This window comes from Salvia splendens, chromosome 18, assembly GCF_004379255.2.
Source record: "Salvia splendens isolate huo1 chromosome 18, SspV2, whole genome shotgun sequence".
Lineage (NCBI taxonomy): Eukaryota > Viridiplantae > Streptophyta > Magnoliopsida > Lamiales > Lamiaceae > Salvia > Salvia splendens.
Window position 1 is genome coordinate 12,567,320 of NC_056049.1, and position 19,268 is coordinate 12,586,587.

At 37.5% G+C, this 19,268-nt stretch overlaps 1 protein-coding gene across 1 annotated transcript; it reads left to right on the top strand.

Annotated features, from left to right (window-relative positions):
* Positions 1-15,517: 15,517 nt before the first annotated feature.
* Positions 15,518-16,809, top strand: LOC121776471. The gene is made up of 2 exons (XM_042173645.1): positions 15,518-16,114; positions 16,642-16,809. The coding sequence occupies exons 1-2, from the start codon at positions 15,644-15,646 to the stop codon at positions 16,654-16,656; spliced, it is 486 nt and encodes a 161-aa protein (XP_042029579.1). The 5' UTR covers positions 15,518-15,643; the 3' UTR covers positions 16,657-16,809.
* The last annotated feature ends 2,459 nt before the right edge of the window (positions 16,810-19,268 follow it).

A 19,268-nucleotide genomic window follows, 5' to 3' on the forward strand; every position in this document is an offset into this window, starting at 1 on the left:
AATTTCACTCTGTAAGAAAGAACTTGACACGAACATGGTTACAAAATGAAAAGCTGAACAAAAGTTCGAAGAAGAATATCCCATAGAAAACATGTCTGCGAAACGTGATTATATTGAAGGACATAACTGCAATCAGCCTTAGGAATGAAGTTCAATAGCAAAGGCTTACAAAGTCAAAATATTGTTCGTATAAATAATAAGTCAAAGAAGACTACATTCATTCCAAGAACTGCAAGTGAGTTATGACTCAACGGAGGAAAAGAAATAATATGCCTTACTTGCAAAGAGTGAGTGAAACAAGGTGTTAAATAGACAAGGGCTCACGGTTATTTGAAGGGTCCTGAAAACTAACTCCTTAGAATCCAAGTAAGAACTGTTGATTAAAATAGTTTGTTCTAGCAATTAAAGTCACACTCCCTCGTTCATCTTTCGCAAGCCAAAACTGGTAACATTGTTCTAAGAAACTGTGGATTCCACGATGAGATTCATCGTGTCATTGCCACTAATAATGATAGTCGGAATCCATATCTTCATAATATTCCTTGCATGTCATAGCAATCATTCTCTTAAAAATATTGTAATTATACTCGTGCTCTGTACACGCAATAATAGTCGTTTGCATCGCATCGCCACGTAAGAATAGGTTTAGCTTATCAGATCGCAGGTACGATCTCTCTCCCCGTTGTAGGATTACATCATTTGGCATCTCCTCTTATCTCGTACTTTTTCTCATTCGGAAATTCTCTACAATTTGCACACCTTCTCCTCTTGAGCGCATTATCGCATGTAATGTCTCTTCGCATTCTCCTTATTCTTATCGTTCAGGAAGACAATAGTGAATTTATAATTTTTCAATGAAGTTCGAATTTTCACCACATATTTCCATTTGTCTTATCACTCGGAAAATTGATATCGTAGTTGTAACAACTAAGTTCGATATCGTTCGATAGCATCATAATTTCTTCTATCAGCACTTTCATAAAATACCTCACACTTCAACGTTCACAAACCATCACTTAAATCATTATTCACATACTACATAATTAAACATGCATAAATGTATATCGCTATACATAACCACATCATACTTCTCGTTCACTTCAAGATCTCAATTTCCCAAAAGAAAAGAACTAACATGCTTTCATTTAAAGTTCAAAGATATATATATATATATATATATATATATATATATATATATATATATATATATATTTCAAAAATTTCCAACAACTTTCCACAACATAAATATTTTTCCTCAATCAAACCCCACCAACACAACTAGTCATTACCATTGCAAAACATCAACCTCAAAATCCTTCCCCCCCCTTTTTTTTACATACCAAACACCATGCAAATCTTTCGAAACTCATAATTTGTTCTTTTCTCCACACAACAAAATAATTCTTCATGTTCTATACCGACTTCCTCAAAATCTCTTTTATCTCGTTGTTTGTGATAGATATAAAGCTCGTCACGTATCATCAAGTTTAATATCATCTTAAGTCTTCCTATGTTCACATGCTTATATCGTGGTACTTTCGCACATAGCACCTATGTATGACATCATGTCACTCATGCTCATGTTTCAACATAATAATACCATCACATTATCATATTCACAAATAACCTTCATACACATGCATACTCTTGCCAACACATCCTTATCATCTCATCATCGATTTCATATTCTTTCAACAACTTAAAACATACTTCATTTTCTTTTGGTTGAGCGTGATGCTTCGTATGTTGAGCCTTCGTGACACTTTTAGTCTAGGGGTACTAATCTAGACTTAATCTGAAAGAAGACTCTCGAATCAGAGCGAAAGAACGAAGCTCTGATACCACTCTATCACGGCCGCCCTTACTAAGGATAGTAAAGACGGGGAAATCGCGACTAGGGGAGGGACTAAGAAGCGGGGAAGAAAAGGGGGAACAATAAAAGACAACATTTAACACAAAGCTCGACCAAACTTCAAGAGAAAATATTTTAATGTATTGCATGGTTAAGCAGCGGATTAATGTCTCAAGGTACTTAATATTATAAAACAGTATGGAGTAAAACAAAAGACTTTTAGAAAAACAAATTCAAACAAGGCAGCGAAAATAAGTTATCTAAAGAGAGTCATAGGATGACGCCCATGTATGCAGACACGACGCATCCATAAGTTCTTAAAGCCCGACTCAACATCCGCTGCAACATCACTGCTCAACCTGCACATAGGGAAAACACATGCAGGGCTGAGTACTTAATATACTCAGTGGGCTCATGCCGAAAACATTTTATAAAGGTTATGTCATCCATACCATAGTGAACTCAAGTTTTACATTTAGAAAAGAAATATCATCGAGTATCACAAAAAAACAGTTTCATAGCCTGGCCAGGCAAACAATCTCCCCACTTTCTCAACAATCAAACATTCACATCCTCATACCATAGTGCGACTAAAGTGTGGCCACACTTTTCACGAGACCGGCCGACTAGCAAGGACGGCTCACGATCCCCTCTGTGTACAGAGCCTGATAGGGTTTGCGGCCCTACTCAGACCCGAATTCGTTTAACATGGCCCTATTGCTTAACGGAGCAAGCTCAACGAACTAGGCAACAATCCCAACATCAAAACAATCATGGCATGACATAACACTTTAAACCACCCTTATAACACCATAATCAAACTTTTGAAAGCATAAAAGAGTTTAGTAAAAGAAAGCCTACCTCGCTTGTTTATACAACACAATTTACAACTGTAATGCAACCCTTGCTCTTTGTACCCACGTACGCACAACAACCATTGTCAACACCATAACATGATCAGTTTTTCCATCAATTCATTTATCATGCATGCCCCATAGTTCCTTTCATCGTTTTCTTATATTGCCCATCCCAAATGTTCAACAACATAAACGAAACGAACACTCTAGCATACATCAAGAGCAACACATAACCACATCATAGAATAAGTTCCTTAATCATACATGTATCATGTAATTCGTCCAAAACTTGTCAACAAATACTATTTCAACAAAACCAGAATCTGGCAGAACAGTGCAGTCTTTTGTAAAAATCATTAAAATTCTATCTGATCTCATATGAAGCTAAAGTTTGGTCACCACGCAGTAGACACATAAAGGTTTATCCATTTAAAATTTCACACCAAAGTCATATCTTTTGATCGGTCAAAACAAAAACGAAACTCACTGGACGAGACACAAATTCTGGCAGGACTGCGCAGTTTACTTGAAAAATTCGTTAAAAATTCATCCGTCATCAAAGGAAGCTAAAATTTTGACACAACATAGAAGACATCAAAAGATTCATCCAGTTAATAATTCACGTTAAAATAAGATCGTTTGATAGGTCAAAAACTCGTCAGAACCTACTGTCCGAACACAACAGCTTTCATGCTCAACATTCACAAACCCTAGTTTGTCTATCATACATTCACACATACATATTCATGCTTCCAACACATATTCATGCTTCAAAAACGAGATTACAACCATGCTTTCTTTTTCATACATAACATTCACAAACGATTCATTCACACACTTACACACACTCGTACATACGCGCACACACACATATATTCTTGTGCAACCATCCTTCCCAATCAATTAATTCTTAAATTTATGATTCTCCACTCACTATATGCATGAGGGGTTCAAGAATCATGGATTCAATGATAAGAAGGGGAAAGGTGGATAAAAAATTATACGTTTCTCTTGAAAACAATCGGTAGGAATGGAAAACATTTATCCTTGAGTTTCCAACTCCAAAGCGAAGCAAGAACGAAGAAATTGTGAAGCAGTGATTGAGAGGGAGAAGAGGCGTGTGGGAGGAGAGGGAGATGGAGGGAGGCATGTGAAATGGGGGCTAGGGTTAGGGTTTTCCTATTTATATTCTAGGATTAAAACCACACTTAAATAAAATAATTAAATTGTGGGAGAATAAAATAGAGGTCAATGAATAAGTTCCACAATTAATAAAAAAAGGCGTGTAGTGTTGGGGAGGGATTTTCGAAATTTTGGTTATTTAATTAGCATAGAAATTGATTTGGCATTTATTTGGAGAGAAATATACTCACAAGATAGGTAAAAAGATATTGAGTATCCCATGAATAAGGTAACAAGACAATTCAAAAATCTCCAAGTAGGAAAGGAAGGGGGTGTGTAATATGGGAAGAAATAAAAGAAAAATATTCAAATCCCCAATGAATTAGGCATAGGAATTAATTTGATATTTATTTGAATAGACGGGATCCCACAAAATAGGAACAGAATATTAATTCCCTTAAAACAAGAAAGGGTCGAAAAATTGGGGATTATTTCCACAAGGAAATAATTTAAATCCTAATTTAAATAGGCTAAGGAAAGGTATGGTAAGATTTATTTGATTTAAATTCAAGGAAGGAAATAAATAAAGTACCAATTAAATCTACAAAATAATTCCTTCTCCTAAATAATAGGAGAATTTCAAATATTCCAAGGAATGGGGCAAGGGTCGAAATTTGGGGATATTTAGGTTTGGATTTAATTTGGATAAATATCCCAAAACAATTTATTAAATCCAAGAGAGAAAATATTATTTCCAATAAAATGGCTAGAACAAATATGCATTATCTCATTTAATTTAATTCACTCATTGGAAAATAAATCGCATTATTCCACATAGCTCACAACAACTAAATTTCACATCGTTAACTCAATCACATAGAAATCAAATTCCATAAATGAATTTCGCAATCAACATCCACATTAATAAATAAAAAATAAGTCATAAATTTTCGGGGTGCTACAAGTCCTCTTCTCACGATTCCGAAGAACCTTGATCCCGAGGATGTGTCCCGCGTCTCCCATATCCTTCATCTCAAACTGGTTCGACAACCAAGTTCGCACTGATGAAAATATCTTTTTATTATTTCCAATTAGACGAATGTCATCTACATATAAAACTAAGAACACAACATTCCCCTTTTTAACCTTCTTGTAAACGCAGCTTTCATTTGGGCAATTTTCGAATCCAAACATATGAACAATCTGATCGAAACACTGGTTCCATGAACTAGATGCTTGCTTGAAGCCATAAATGGCCTTCTTAAGCTTCCAAACCATGTTTTCCTTGCCCTTCACGGCATATCATTCGGGTTGTTCCGTGTATTCCGTGTAGATGGTCTCCTCAAGACTCCCATTCAAGAACGCAGGCTTAACGTCCATCTGCCACACATCCCAATCTATGTAAGCTGCTATAGACAAAAGTATCCGGATTGATTTGAGCATGGCAACCGGGAGGAAGGTCTCGTCGTAATCGACACCTTCCCTTTGGGTATACCCCTTGGCCACTAGTCTTGCCATAAAGACTTGAAATCGTCCATCGGGTCCACATTTACGCTGGTATATCCACTTACTCCCAATGGTAGTACAGCCTTCCAGGTAGGACGGACAAATTGTAGACGTCTTTGTCTATCATAGATTGTAGTTTCGAATCCATTGCTTTCACCCATTCACAATGATCGACATCCGCCTGCGCCTCTGCAAAGTTCCAAGGATCTAATACATTGCAGTCCGAGGAGTGATCTATACATTCCCCCAAACCAATGTATCTATCAGGGGGCTCATGAGAGACCCTCCCACTGCGATGCGGCACTACAATACTTGGAGTAGAAGTTGAAATTTCAGGAATTGTTTGTACACTAAGTACTGGTTCTTGGTTAATGTAACTTGTCAGGAGTAACTTCAATGCTGGGCTTATGATTCATTAAAAAGTCATCCTCTAAGAATGTCGCGTGAATAATCACAATGACTTTCTTGTCCCGGAGACTATAGAAATCATAAGCTATCGATCCTCTAGGGTACCCTATAAACACATACCCTATAAGCTTTCTTAGTTGGATCCTTTTCCAATACCTGAGCCCGGTAACCCCAAATCTTGAGATGTGCTAGATTGGGCTTGCGCCCAGTCCACAACTCATAAGGAGTAGTTGGCAAGGATTTTGACGGTAAGTTGTCTAAAATATGACTCGCAGAAAGCAAGGCATGTCCCCAAAACGAAATAGGTAGCCATGCATAACTCATCATTGACCGGAGCATGTTCAACAAGGTCCTATTCCTTCTTTCAGCCACGCCATTCTGCTGGGGCGTGCTCGGCACGGTCAGTTGGGATTCAATTCCCGCAACCGATAAGTAGTCCAAAAACTCGGCACTGAGGTACTCGCCTCTGCGATCAGAGCGCATGCTTTTGATACTCTTTCCATGATACGTCTCCATATATGCCTTAAACTCTTTGAACTTGTCAAAAGATTCAGACTTGTGGTGCATCAAATAGACATATCTAATTTTAGAGAAGTCATAAATAAAGTTGATAAAGTATCGAAAACCACCTCTTGCCTCAGTTGACATTGGTCCACACACATCGGTATGAACGAGCTCAAGTATTTCCTTGGCCCTATTGCCCTTAGCCTTAAAAGGCCTCTTGGTCATCTTGTCTTCCAAGCAAGGTTCGCACATATGAAACGACTCCTTCTCTAGACCTTTGATAAGGTCTTGGTACACAAGAGAATGGATCCTTCTTTCATTGGCCTGACCAAGTCTAAGGTGCCATAAGTACGTTTCGTTCATTGAACTTGAAGGTTCTTTTATTTTCCTTGAAATTTTCGATGTTGTATTGAGTTCTGATTTGCGATTATTAAACTGTGTAGATGTGATTGTGTACATATTGTTTTCCATGATACCACGACAGATATAAGAACCATCTTTCTTAACAACGCAATTGTCGTTAAAAGAAATTTAATATTCATCAAAAACCAATTCAGAAACTGAAATTAAATTTATTCTAAAAGAAGGTATCAACAAAACATTCTTCAAAATTAAAAATCTATCACTACTAAAATGCAAATAAACGTCTCCCACTACAACGGCCGCCATTTTAGTAGCATCGCCCAGATGGACCTCGATCTCACCATCATATAGCTCCTGTGTCAATAACCCAAGTATGAGTAGATGTTGAAGCCAAACATGACTCAGCCACTAGAGCTTGGTGCATACCTGTAGCCATGCCCTTTTTAGGACAGTCTGGCTTCCAATGCCCCTTCTCTCTACACTTGAAACACTTCCCTGAAGGCTTCTTGTTAGCCTTCTTCTTCTTCTTCTTCTTTCCCTTAGCTTTCTTAGTCGCAACAAGGTTCGGTGCCCTCTTCTTTCCTATGCCAGGCTTAGAGCCAGAGGAATGAAGCGCCAAACTCAGCATAGCTACCTTAGCTTGAACCATAAGGTCCTCCGCCGACTAAATTTCAGTCTACAACTCTGCCAAGGTGTAATTTCTTTTGTTCATCTTGTAGTTGAGCTTGAACTGCTGGAAGCTAGGTGAAGACTCTGAAGGATAATAGTCACTTGGGACTCGGGATCAATCGTCCTTCCCAAAACCTGAATTTGGTTGAGATGGCTCATCATCTCGAGGACATGGTCCCGCACAAACGTGCCTTCCTTCATTGTCTTCGTCATGATACTCCGAAAGGCTTGAGACTTAGCAGCTCGATTCTGAGTACCAAAAAGATTTGTGAGATTTTGCATAATCTCGGTGGTAGTCGCCATGGCAGAATGCTGATGCTTGAGCACTGAAGGCATAGAAGCCAACATATAGCACTTAGCCATCTCATTCGCCTTATCCCACCGTCTATGCGCATCTCTAACTCCTACCGCGGCATTCGCCGCCGGCACTGGAGGCTGTGGAGTAGTGAGCACAAACTTGTACTCTTCAGCTGTGAGAACAATGTCCAAATTTTGTTTCCATTCTATGTAATTTTGGCCCTCGAGTTTGTTTTCTTTAAGAATTGCAGAAAGAGGATTGAATGTCATTTTGACGATTTAGTTGCACTGCAAAACAGAAGATTAACTATTTGTCATAAACTTATGTAAGAAATTTGAGTAGATTAACCATGAAACTTTTCAAAATCTTACAACTGTAAAATTAAAATTTTGTACCCTCCATAAGAGGTTAAAACGCATTAAATTTTAGGATTTTACTGGTCACAACACCGCCGAATAGTCCAGAGACCACATAATGACATGGCCGCCTAATGTTGCCTAAGCAAGACCCCCAGATTTAGTATTATAGAATCTAATTTCTACAACACTCTCTCATAACAATGTTCATGTGCTGCTAATAAAATCAAGCTATCTCATAAATTCTGTGTGAACTCCTGAATCTCGTAGTTTCTTAGGATTATTGTCCCCACATAATGGGTGGCGATAATATTAGAATCCACATTCTAGTTCATACTATTTATATTTGAGAAGTCCGCCCTCATTAACTTTCTATTTCTTAGGAATATTTTCTACACATAATGGGTGGCGATAATATTAGAAATTAGCTTCACAAATTGCAGACCAATCGATGGAGACCATATACAAACATTAAGTTCGTAATTATAGCTTAGATATTTTGGTTATGGTTTTTCTTTAATTATCTTTAGCCTTTAGGCAGAAAAGGCTTAATTAAATTCTGCTGGCATTTAATTGACTGGATAATTAAATCTTTTATTATCATTTAGTATATTACTTTAGGAAATTAATTATTCTAGAATTTAATTCTTATTCACGTCTGCTATAAGATATTTCTAAAATAAACGAATTATTTAAATCTTAATTAGACATGAAAAATTAAATTCAAATTATTTCCATGTTCAAGATTAGGAAGAGAAATTATATTATTTAATGTATTCCTACATATCTATCCTTATTAGGATTCTCAATATATAATAATTAGGAAACTATTAAATTATTCATGTCCATATCATCTAGGAATCAAAATAATAGTATTTATTTCCATAGATATAGTCAATAATTTAAATATTCTGAAATTCTAGGGAAATCTTTCAAAAATATTTTATTTTCATTAAATAATACTTGAATGATATCTTTTAATTAAGGAATTAAATAATCATTAAAATAATCCATCATCGATATCTCATCGTATGAGGTTTGCACAAACGATGAACGATGAAATATTCCCACGAGTTCATCGTCGGAAGACCGACGAGTCCGGCCGCCTGCACGTCTCGGCCAGCAGCATGTGCTCACGAAGACGTATCGCGCACTAGAGCTGGAGTTTTCTGGCTAGCGGCTCGCGGCTGAGCGCGACCGCTCCTAGCTTCCTCCGCTCGTCGGCTAAGCAGCATGGTGGCGCGCCTCCCAGCCGCTCTCACTGCTCCAGCTTGCCACCGCGTCGGCGCACGATGCTCTAGGCCGTCTCTGGGTGCTCCCGCCGAGAAACCTCCGCCTAGGTTTAGGCTTTCGCGGTGGATGAACCGCCGCTGCTCTCAGACGAGCAGCGGCTCCCCCGTCGACCACGTCGTGGGTCCCGTCTGGGGCGTGCGGTCTTGGCCGGTGATAAGGCTCGTTTCATGCATTGGTTTTTGGTGATATTACATGCTTTTTTGGGGAGATAATGCGCAAATTTGAGATTAAGTGTGCAGATACTTGCTGGATCAAGTAGATGCTGCAAATTGACCGAGCAGATGCAAAATGAGCAGAAAATGAGTAAAAAGTGTCAAAAATCCGCTAGGTCAAAGAGAATTATCAGGAGAGCAGATGTGTAAAAAATCTGTCAGACCCAGAAACGCACACAAATTACCCGGGGCGGGGAAAATGGAGCAGAAAAAAGTGAAGAAAGGAGCAGATTTAAAAGATCCTATTTTAAGGGTACAAACGTCAAATCATGAAGAGCATACCCTAGGGATTCGAGCTTGAAGCCTCCATATATAAAGGGACCAACATGAATGAAGAAGGGAGCTCTTAACGCTATGGTAGTTAGGTAGGAAGTTCTCGGTAGCGCTTAACGCTACCATTCTCGTAGTTTAGGTAGGAAACTCTCATAGGCGCTTAACGCCACCGCTTTCTTAGCTTAGTTTAGTTGAGTTGTTGATTTCTTAGCTTAGTTTAGATAGTTCACTGCTTTCTTAGCTTAGTTCAATGGTTTCGACAGTGGAATTGACGACTCTGACATTAGATCCTTGCTTTCTTTACCGCTTTTGAGACGATGTAGTTAGATCTCGAGTTTCATAGGAGGAATTGACGACTCCGCCTTTGGATCTCGACCTATTTCTGGTTTTATGAAGCTTTGGTGTTTATTTTCATGTTGATGATGCTATTTACTCATGTTTCTTGGATGCATTTTGCAATTGAATGTTCGTTCGAAGCTGAGATCAGAGAGATCTAGTTGATTTGTTGGTTGTTGGTTTGATTCGGAGTTGAATCGGGGATTGAAAGTTATGGATCTGAGTTTTGTTGGTGTTGAATCTGATGGATCTAGTGTAGATTTCCTTTTTAATGTTTAAATCTGAGTAAGTACTTTTGGATCTGCATGGAAGCTCCAAGTCTCCTAAATATCACCAAATTAAGAAACTAAAAACTTAAATACTCCCTCTGTCCCACTTTAGGAGTCCCGGTCACTTTTGCACACTGTTTTGTAAAAATCATAATAAATAGTTAAAGTGGAGAAATTGTAATGTAAGAGAGAGAATAATGTAGGCAAGACTCTTCTCTACCTTAATCTCTCTCTTACTTTACCATTTCTCAACTTTCACTCTTTATTATGATTTTTACAAAACGGGTGTGCAAAACTGATCGAGACTCCTAAAGTGGGACGAAGGGAGTAAAATGGAAGAAACTTTGACCTCTCCTAAATACCACTAAATATTGTAACTGTAATCATAAATAAAAAGGGAACATAAGTTTTACCACTTCAACGGTAAGTTTCACTATTTTTCAACATGAAATTGCAAGAACAAGTTTTAGGTACACATGTTTCTTGAATCATAAGATTCATATTAATATGTTATAAAAACGTCTTTGCTAATATTATATAAACGTTCATTATAATCTACTCCCTCCGACCCAACTAAGTTGATACAAAACTTTTGGGCACATAGGTCAAGAAATTGTGTTAAAAAGTATGAGAGAGAATAAAGTAGGAAAGATAAAGATAGAGTAAAGTATGTGATGTAATAAAGAAAAAGCGATTGGATTTTTTGTTTTTTATCAAAAAAGGAAATGACCCAACTTTGTTGGGACATCCAAAATATGAATACGACTCAACTTAGTTGGGACGGAGGGAGTATAATACTCTCTCCATCCCAACTAAGTTGAGTCAAAACTTTTTGGTACTGATATTAAGAAATTGTGTTGAAAAGCAAGACAAATGAATAAAATAGAAAAGATAAAAAAGAGAGTAAAGTAGGTGATGAAATAAAGTAATAATGATTGGATGTTTTATCTTTTATTAAAAGAAAAATAACTCAACTTAATTAGAACATACCAAAAGAAGATAGAACTCAACTTAATTGGAACGGAGGTAATTATCAGAATAACATAGCCAATGTCAAACACAAAGCAGTATTTAGAGCATCCCCATACGTGCTCTTGTCAAAGAGCACGGATGTGTGCCCGGACTCACTTTTATTACTTTTTACTCCTGCTCTTACGCAAGAACACAACACCCACATCCATGCTCTTCCGCAAGGACATGCTCAAGGATCTCACCATTCCATTATTCAATTTAAATAAAAACTTTTCCACAATATTATAATGCATTAAAAATACTTGTAATACTATTACAAATTACTAAAAAAATTAAAAATTACATAATTCAAATCCTAATTAAAAATTCATAGTATTCTTGTTCTTCGCGCTCCGCTTCAGCCATGATATCGATGAAATCCATTTTTAAAGAGGGTTTGAGTGAGAGAGGAAGATGTAGATGAGTTGTATGAAAAAATATGAATGAGAGATGAATGGGAGATGATTTGATGTGAAAAATGGATGATGAATGTATGTATTTATAGATGATTTTGGTAATAAAAAAATTATAAATAAATCAAAAAAAATCTAAAAATGTTAATAAAAGGCCATATTTTTTGGAATCTGAAAATATTTTTTTTAATTTTTGGTATTATTTTCGATTTTTTAAAAAAAAAACACGAAGCCGTTGGCCAATCAGGAAATGCCACGTCAGCTGTTCGCTGGTACGGACGTGCTTGATGCATCGACAGGTGTCGTGCCAGCGGCACGGATGCCGTCCGTTGGCGCGAGCACCGCCGCGGATGCTATTATGCTCATGGGGCATACGACGGAGCCGATTCAGAACTAAATATTTAAATATTTATGCTCAATTATGTAACCGTTTGTGGATTTAATGTCCAACACAGAGGAGTATGACTCAGTCAAGGAATTCAGATGCCTCTGCCAAGATATGGTCTTGAGATTTTACACTCTACGACAAACAAAACCTCATCACATCTTCATATACAGCTATAACCGCTAGTCAAAACTGCCTCAATTCTCCCTTCTTCCATTTATTATTCCAACATACCCAAAGAAATTTATTTATAATAATCCAAAACTGAAGATGGATTATAATCTTGAGATGTCGACCCGAGACTTTTGATAATTTCCAACTCTATTGTGTTCATATGCCAATTGATAAGATTGAATAAAGTTCCAAACTAAAATATAAACAAAAATAGTTTTTAAATTCAGTTTATATAGTGTCCTATTGCATTTTAATCATTTCTTCATAATAAAAATGTATTCATTCTTATTAACTTCACTTTACCCTCCCTTCATCCTATTCAAGATGTCTACATTTTTAAGCGACACACGATTTTAGTAGACGTTGCTAGGTGCAGTAAGAGCATCCACAATGGCGCCTAGCGCACCGCCTAGCCGAGCGCAAGCGCTAGGCGGTCGCTAGGCGAACCATTGCAGGAGCCGAAAACCGCCGAGCGGTTTTTCGGAAATGAATTTCGCCTAGCGCTAGGCGGTCAAAATCCGCTGGGCGATCCGCTCGGCGCCATTGCAACGCCCGGATCGCCCAGCGCATATCCCAGCGGTTTTTTTTTTTTTAATTTTCGAAACATTATATATACGCGATTTGCACTTCATTTTCATTCGCACCACTTGTATTAACGAGTACTCTCTCTATCTTAATTTCTGTACAAGATCAACACCGAGAAATGAGTAACGCGGGTGGTAGTAGTGGAGGTAATCGAGAAATGAGTAACGCGGGGGGACGCTGAGGAGTACGAAAGTCGAATGGCTGAAGCGTTTGAGGCATATACCAACCGCGGGATAGACCAATGGATGCAAAGAGCCTTGCAGCCGGCGGTACCTCGACAAGGATATACCCTAGGTGGCCCGTGTTTGTGAAGACGATCTGATGCGCATCAGATGAGAGGAAGGCCTACTTTGTGGCACAGCAGGAGTCGGCGCGCAAGGACGTGGAACGCGCATTTGGTGTGCTCCAGTCTCGATGGGCGGCGGTTAGGGGTCCAACGCGTTTGTGGCATGTCGACTGCATTGCTGATATAATGTACGCTTGTATTATCATGCACAACATGATTGTCGAAGATGAAGGTGTACAACTGACGGATTGTGCCAACGACGATAATGAAGCCGGTCCAAGCGACGGCGTCACCGTCCCCAACGCACGGAGTGGGGTACCTCACGATGAAGCCGGCCTCCTCCAAGCACATGCCGACATGCGCCAAACGGAAGCTCATATTCGACTCCAAACGGATTTAATTGAAGAGTTATGGGCGCGGAGGACTACTCGGAGTTAGTTTTTTTTATTTATGTAATTTTTTAAAATGTAATTTATTTAAAATTTAAATAAAATTGTTGCATTTTCCCGTATCTGTGGCGTAAATTTAATTCCGTATTTTGTGTGATTGTTCATTATTTGTTTTATATAATTTTGAGTGATGTGGCTGGGCTATTTGCTTGTTTTGATGATGTGGCAGGAGGATTTTTAGTGCTGATGATGTGGCAGGAGGAGTTTGTGGCTAGGCTATGACTGGGCGAAAACCATTGTGGATGCTCTAAGTAAAGAGAAAAAAGTAGTTCAATATTTTAATGGAGGGAAAGGAGAGGGTGATTTATTTCCAAATATAGACAGTTGACATCTTGAGTGCGAAAAACTAAAAAGGAAATCTGAACATCTTGAGTGAGACGAAGGGAGTATTTGTTTTTTTCCACTCATCAATTTTATTTGTTCCAGTTATTACTTGTATTGAATTGTCCCGAGTTACTAAAGTAATTTCCATTTATAATAGAAAAAATATATATTTTTTAAATTTCTCTAGCTCTATTTTTTCTACTGTTTGATTTTCATTTCAGTTTCATTATAAGTGAGACATTTCCTTTTATAATAAAAACAAGAGTAAAGGCCAAAATTGGTCCTGAACATATGCTCATTTTATCATTTTGGTCCTAAACATTATCTTTTGAATTTTTTGGTCCTGGACATTTCAAATTGGATCACAATTGGTCCTCCGTTAACAATTCCGTTAATATTTAACGGTCAACGATTTTAATCACAATTTTGACCAACTTAAATAATTTTTAATTATTTAATCATCAAAATTATTTTTTAAATAAAATCATAAATTATTTATTAGAAATAATTAAATAATTTTTAAATAATTAAATTATTTATTCCAACTTAAACAATTTTTAAATAACAAAATTATTTATGATTTTATTTTAAAAAAAATTTGATGATTAAATAATTAAAAATTATTTAAGTTGGTCAAAATTGTGTTTATCATAAAAAAATCATAAATTATTTATTACAACTTAAACAATTTTTTTAAATAATTAAATTATTTATGATTTTATTTAAAAATAATAATTATGATGATTAAATACTTAAAATTTGTTTAAGTTGGTCAAAATTGTGTTTATCATCAAAAAATCATAAATTATTTATTACAACTTAAACAATTTTTAAATAATCAAATTATTTATGATTTTATTTAAAAATATATTTTTGATGATTAAATAATTAAAAATTGTTTAAGTTGGTCAAAATTGTGATTAAAATCGTTGACCGTTAAATATTAACGGAATTGTTAACGGAGGACCAATTGTGATCCGATCTGAAATGTCCAGGACCAAAAAATTCAAAAGATAATGTTTAGGACCAAAATGATAAAATTGACATATGTTCAGGACCAATTTTGGCCTTTACTCTAAAAACAACACTCAATCCTTCTCTTACGTTATCCTCTCACCTACTTTTTTTCTCTACTTTTTTTTCACTCCTAAGAACATGTGCAGAAAATAAATGTCTCATATAAGTCATATTTAGTGAGAACACAGGTTTTAAGAAATGTAAAAATAGTGAGTTGAAAAAGTTAATAGAATAGTAGGCCACTTTTTTATATTAATTTTATAATAAAATGTGTGTGAATTGAGTTAGACAAATATAAGATCTACTCACTATTTATGGTAAAAGTAAAATATGAGTCTTATTGTGAGACATATCAAAATGGCAAAATGTGAATTTTATCGTGAGAATGAAGTAATAGGATAGAGGGAGTACTATTTAACCTACTAAATGCAAATTTAGTAAATCTAAAAATTTGCATTTAGTAAATCTAAAAATCTCAAATAGTAAACATAACACAAACGGAGTACAAATTAATCCATTTTAACTTAGATGAATTGAATAAAAAAGAAAGAAAAAAGGTCCCCCCTCATCTGATATAAATAAAAACATCTACTGATGCAGTGCAACAGTGTTAGAGGGCCCCCTGCAAAATTTATTAGAGAGAGAAAAGAAATCCAACACATTTTAATTTGATTAAAATCGATGAGAAATTGGCAGCATATGTTTGTGGTAGAAGTGAGTAGTAGTGAATGTGGAGACATGTACAACAACCAAGAGCAGAACAAGGCTCCTCCCATGAGCCCTAGAATCTCCTTCTCCAACGACTTCGTCGAATCTTCTTCTCGATCCCATTCCCGCTACCGCGACGCTCCCGTCTCCTCCGACTTCGAATTCTCCGTCACCAACTACTCCATGATGTCTGCCGACGAGCTCTTCTCCAAAGGGAGGCTACTCCCTTTGAAGGAAGGCAAGACCACCACCCTCCGCGACGAGCTCCAGAACGACGACGAAGACGAGGACGAAGATCAAGATCAACAACGCCCCCCCAAGAATCCCACTAGGTGGAGGGGCTTTCTTGGCCTTAGGAAGTCTCACATTCCCTCTAAGAAGCTCACTCACAACTCAATTGACAAAACCTCTTTTCATCATCATGACCACACCTCACAATCACAGGTTTTTTTCTTTTTATTTTTCTTTTATTTACAAATCTCCAATCCTTTAGTATGTCACATCAATTATTCAATTATTCACATCAAAATCAAACCTAAGAAACGTTCTCTATTCATTCACTTTTTTACTTAAAATTTTCAAAAAGTGATTATGTATTATTATACACAGAAATATGTACTTCCTCTCGTCCTCAAAAATATAATTGGTAAAATAAAAAAAAATAGTATTATAAGTAATGCTAGTAGAAAATGAGCTCATATTATAGATTAATATAATGATATAAGTTTACAATAAAATGATAGGTAGGTAATGATATAAATATAATAGTTCATATTTTTCTAGAATGGATGAAGTATTTATTTGTCAAAAAGTTCAAAATGAGATGAGTTTAAATGTATATTGAAACTATTTCTTATTGTATTTTGTTATTTGAACTACCTTTGGAGACGGTTGTAATAAATTAATTGGAGATCGACCTTCTTACCTTATAATTCAGCTACCCTAACTTCACTTTTTGTTTTCTTTTGTAGGAATTTGGTGATTAAAGAGTTGAGAATCAGAGTACTCATGTATTTGTTAATTATTAGATTGTGGAAGACAATTTTGGGGGAGGAATGATCTTGTTCAGGTTTTTGTTTGTAATCAAGATTGTATTTGAAAAAAAAAACAAGTAAAATATCTTAAGCTCATTTTTTTCAGGGTTAGTTAGTCCCAGTTTTCCGATGCTAATTATTACCAATCTAGTAGAATCTTGCTGTTTCCACCAGTGCTATTAATTTTCTTTTTTGCTCTGGTGGTGTTATGTTAGTAATGTACTAGTGTTGCATCACTTTTTTATGTACAAATCTTGTAGCAAAAACTTATTTTTCGCAATTTAATTGATTCAAGATTCAAGATTCAAGATTCAAGTAGCCAATAAGCTTATTAATCTAGTATTGCACCACTTTTTTTGCCAAGGTGTTAGCATAATTTTATAGATTAGTGTTAATCTAGTAATGTTTCAAGGTTTAAGTAGCCAATGACATGCATTGATGGATAAAAGTGACTTCACATTAGAACTGATTTTTTGCAATTCAATTCTCATTATCTTGAAATACAATAATGCCTAATTGTTCAATAAAATTAAAAACAGAACGAATATCATTGGAAACAACAGAGTCAACGGTCAAAATGACAGCTAATAACACAGCTGGTGCGTGTGGCAGAGCATGACGTGAAAATAAAGAAAAAATAATTAAATAAATACAGAAATTAATAGAATAGAATAAATAAAAAATGAAAAACATCTGACAATGTGGAAATGGGTATTCTGACATAAATGTATAGAGGTGGCAGTCAAGTACTTGGGCGAATCCAGTTTCCCCTTTTAGTCAGAAATTCCATAGACCTTCGTGGTCATCACTCACCGATTTCACATCTATTAACCCTATCCCTAGTCCATAATTCATCTCCTATTCAAATTTGAGCACATAACCAAATTGCGGCAAAAGTTTTTGATATGAAAAATAATTAAAATACAAGAAGATATAAATAAAGTAGTAAATATAAAAAGAGTAAAGTAGATGGTGGAATTGAGTAAGAATAATTAGAAATTTAATTTTGTTTTTTTAAATAAGGAAATATTTCAATTTAGTTAGACCATCCACAACGCGTCTCGCGCCGGGCTCGCGTCTCGTCTCGGAGAGACGAGACCCCCGCGAGACGCATTGCAGCGGCCATCTCGTCTCCAGCTCGCGACCGTCTCGTCGCGTAGCTCGTCTCGGAGAGACACGAGACGAGCTGTCTCGCCACGCGCCCGAGACACGTGGCACGTCCCCATGCGTGCGTGACGCCCACTCGCTGGCCCGCGAGTGGGCGTCGTCACTGATGACGCAATAATTCATTTTTTTTTTAAAAAAAATCGATTTTTAATAAAAAAAATTTTTTTTTTTCAAACGGTAATATTACCGTTAAATATTTATTTTCATTTTTTAAATTTTTAATTTTTTTACTCTATAAATAATTCTATTCCATACTCATTTCAAACACAAACACACATCTATTCCTCTCAAATCCTCTCTATCACTCCAATTTCCATCTTCAATCAACTCAAACAAATGGATCCTTTTGAGCAAATGCGCCAATTAATGGAACAATCACTCGAAGAAGATCGACGACGAGAGGCGGAGGAAGCCGCACCACCCCCACGACGCTCCCGGAAGTACATCAATCGGAACCGGGAGGAAGCCGCCGCACGGTTAGTACGCGACTACTTCTGCGATAACCCGATTTGGGGAGATACCTATTTCCGTCGCCGTTTCCGCATGCGGAAACCGCTATTTCTCCACATAGCGAATACTTTGGCGGCCAGGGAGGAGTTCTTCCGAGAAGGGTTCGACGCGGTCGGTCGTCCCAGCCACACGACGCTGCAGAAATGTACTGCAGCCATCCGGCAGCTTGCGACTGGACAAACGGCCGACATATTCGACGAATACCTGCACATCGGAGACAGTACTGGGCGCTTGTGCTTGCTCAACTTCTGCAGAGGCGTCCGGGCAGCCTTCAGTGACGAATTTCTCCGGAGGCCAACCACGGAGGATTGTCAGTTCCTCCTCAACCTGCACGAACAAGTGCACGGATTCCCCGGGATGCTTGGCAGTGTCGATTGCATGCACTGGCAATGGAAGAATTGCCCGGTGGCTTGGAGGGGTTCCTACACGAGCGGCCACAAAGGCACCCACCCAACCGTTGTACTCGAGGCCGTTGCCGACTACCGACTTTGGATCTGGCACGCCTACTTCGGGGTCCCTGGCTCGAACAACGACGTAAACGTGCTCCAACAGTCCGACCTCTTTACCGAAGTTTTGGATGGTAAAGCGCCGGCCATCAACTTCGTCGCCAACAACCGACGGTATAAAATGGGGTACTATCTCGCCGACGGCATCTACCCGAAGTGGCCGACCTTCGTGAAGACGTGCGGCAGGCCAGCGAACCCAAAGCAGGCTCTTTTTGCGCAGAAGCAGGAGGCTGCGCGCAAGGATGTGGAGAGGGCGTTCGGGGTTCTCCAAGCGCGCTTCAACATCATCAAAGCCCCGGCTCGTTCGTGGTTCATGGAGAGCATGGTCGACATCATGTATACGTGCATAATCTTGCACAACATGATTGTCCGAGACGAAGG

Coding starts and splice junctions, on each gene's coding strand:
- LOC121776471 (XM_042173645.1), top strand. CDS start 15,644: ATGAGAAATTGGCAGCATATGTTTGTGGTAGAAGTGAGTAGTAGTGAA.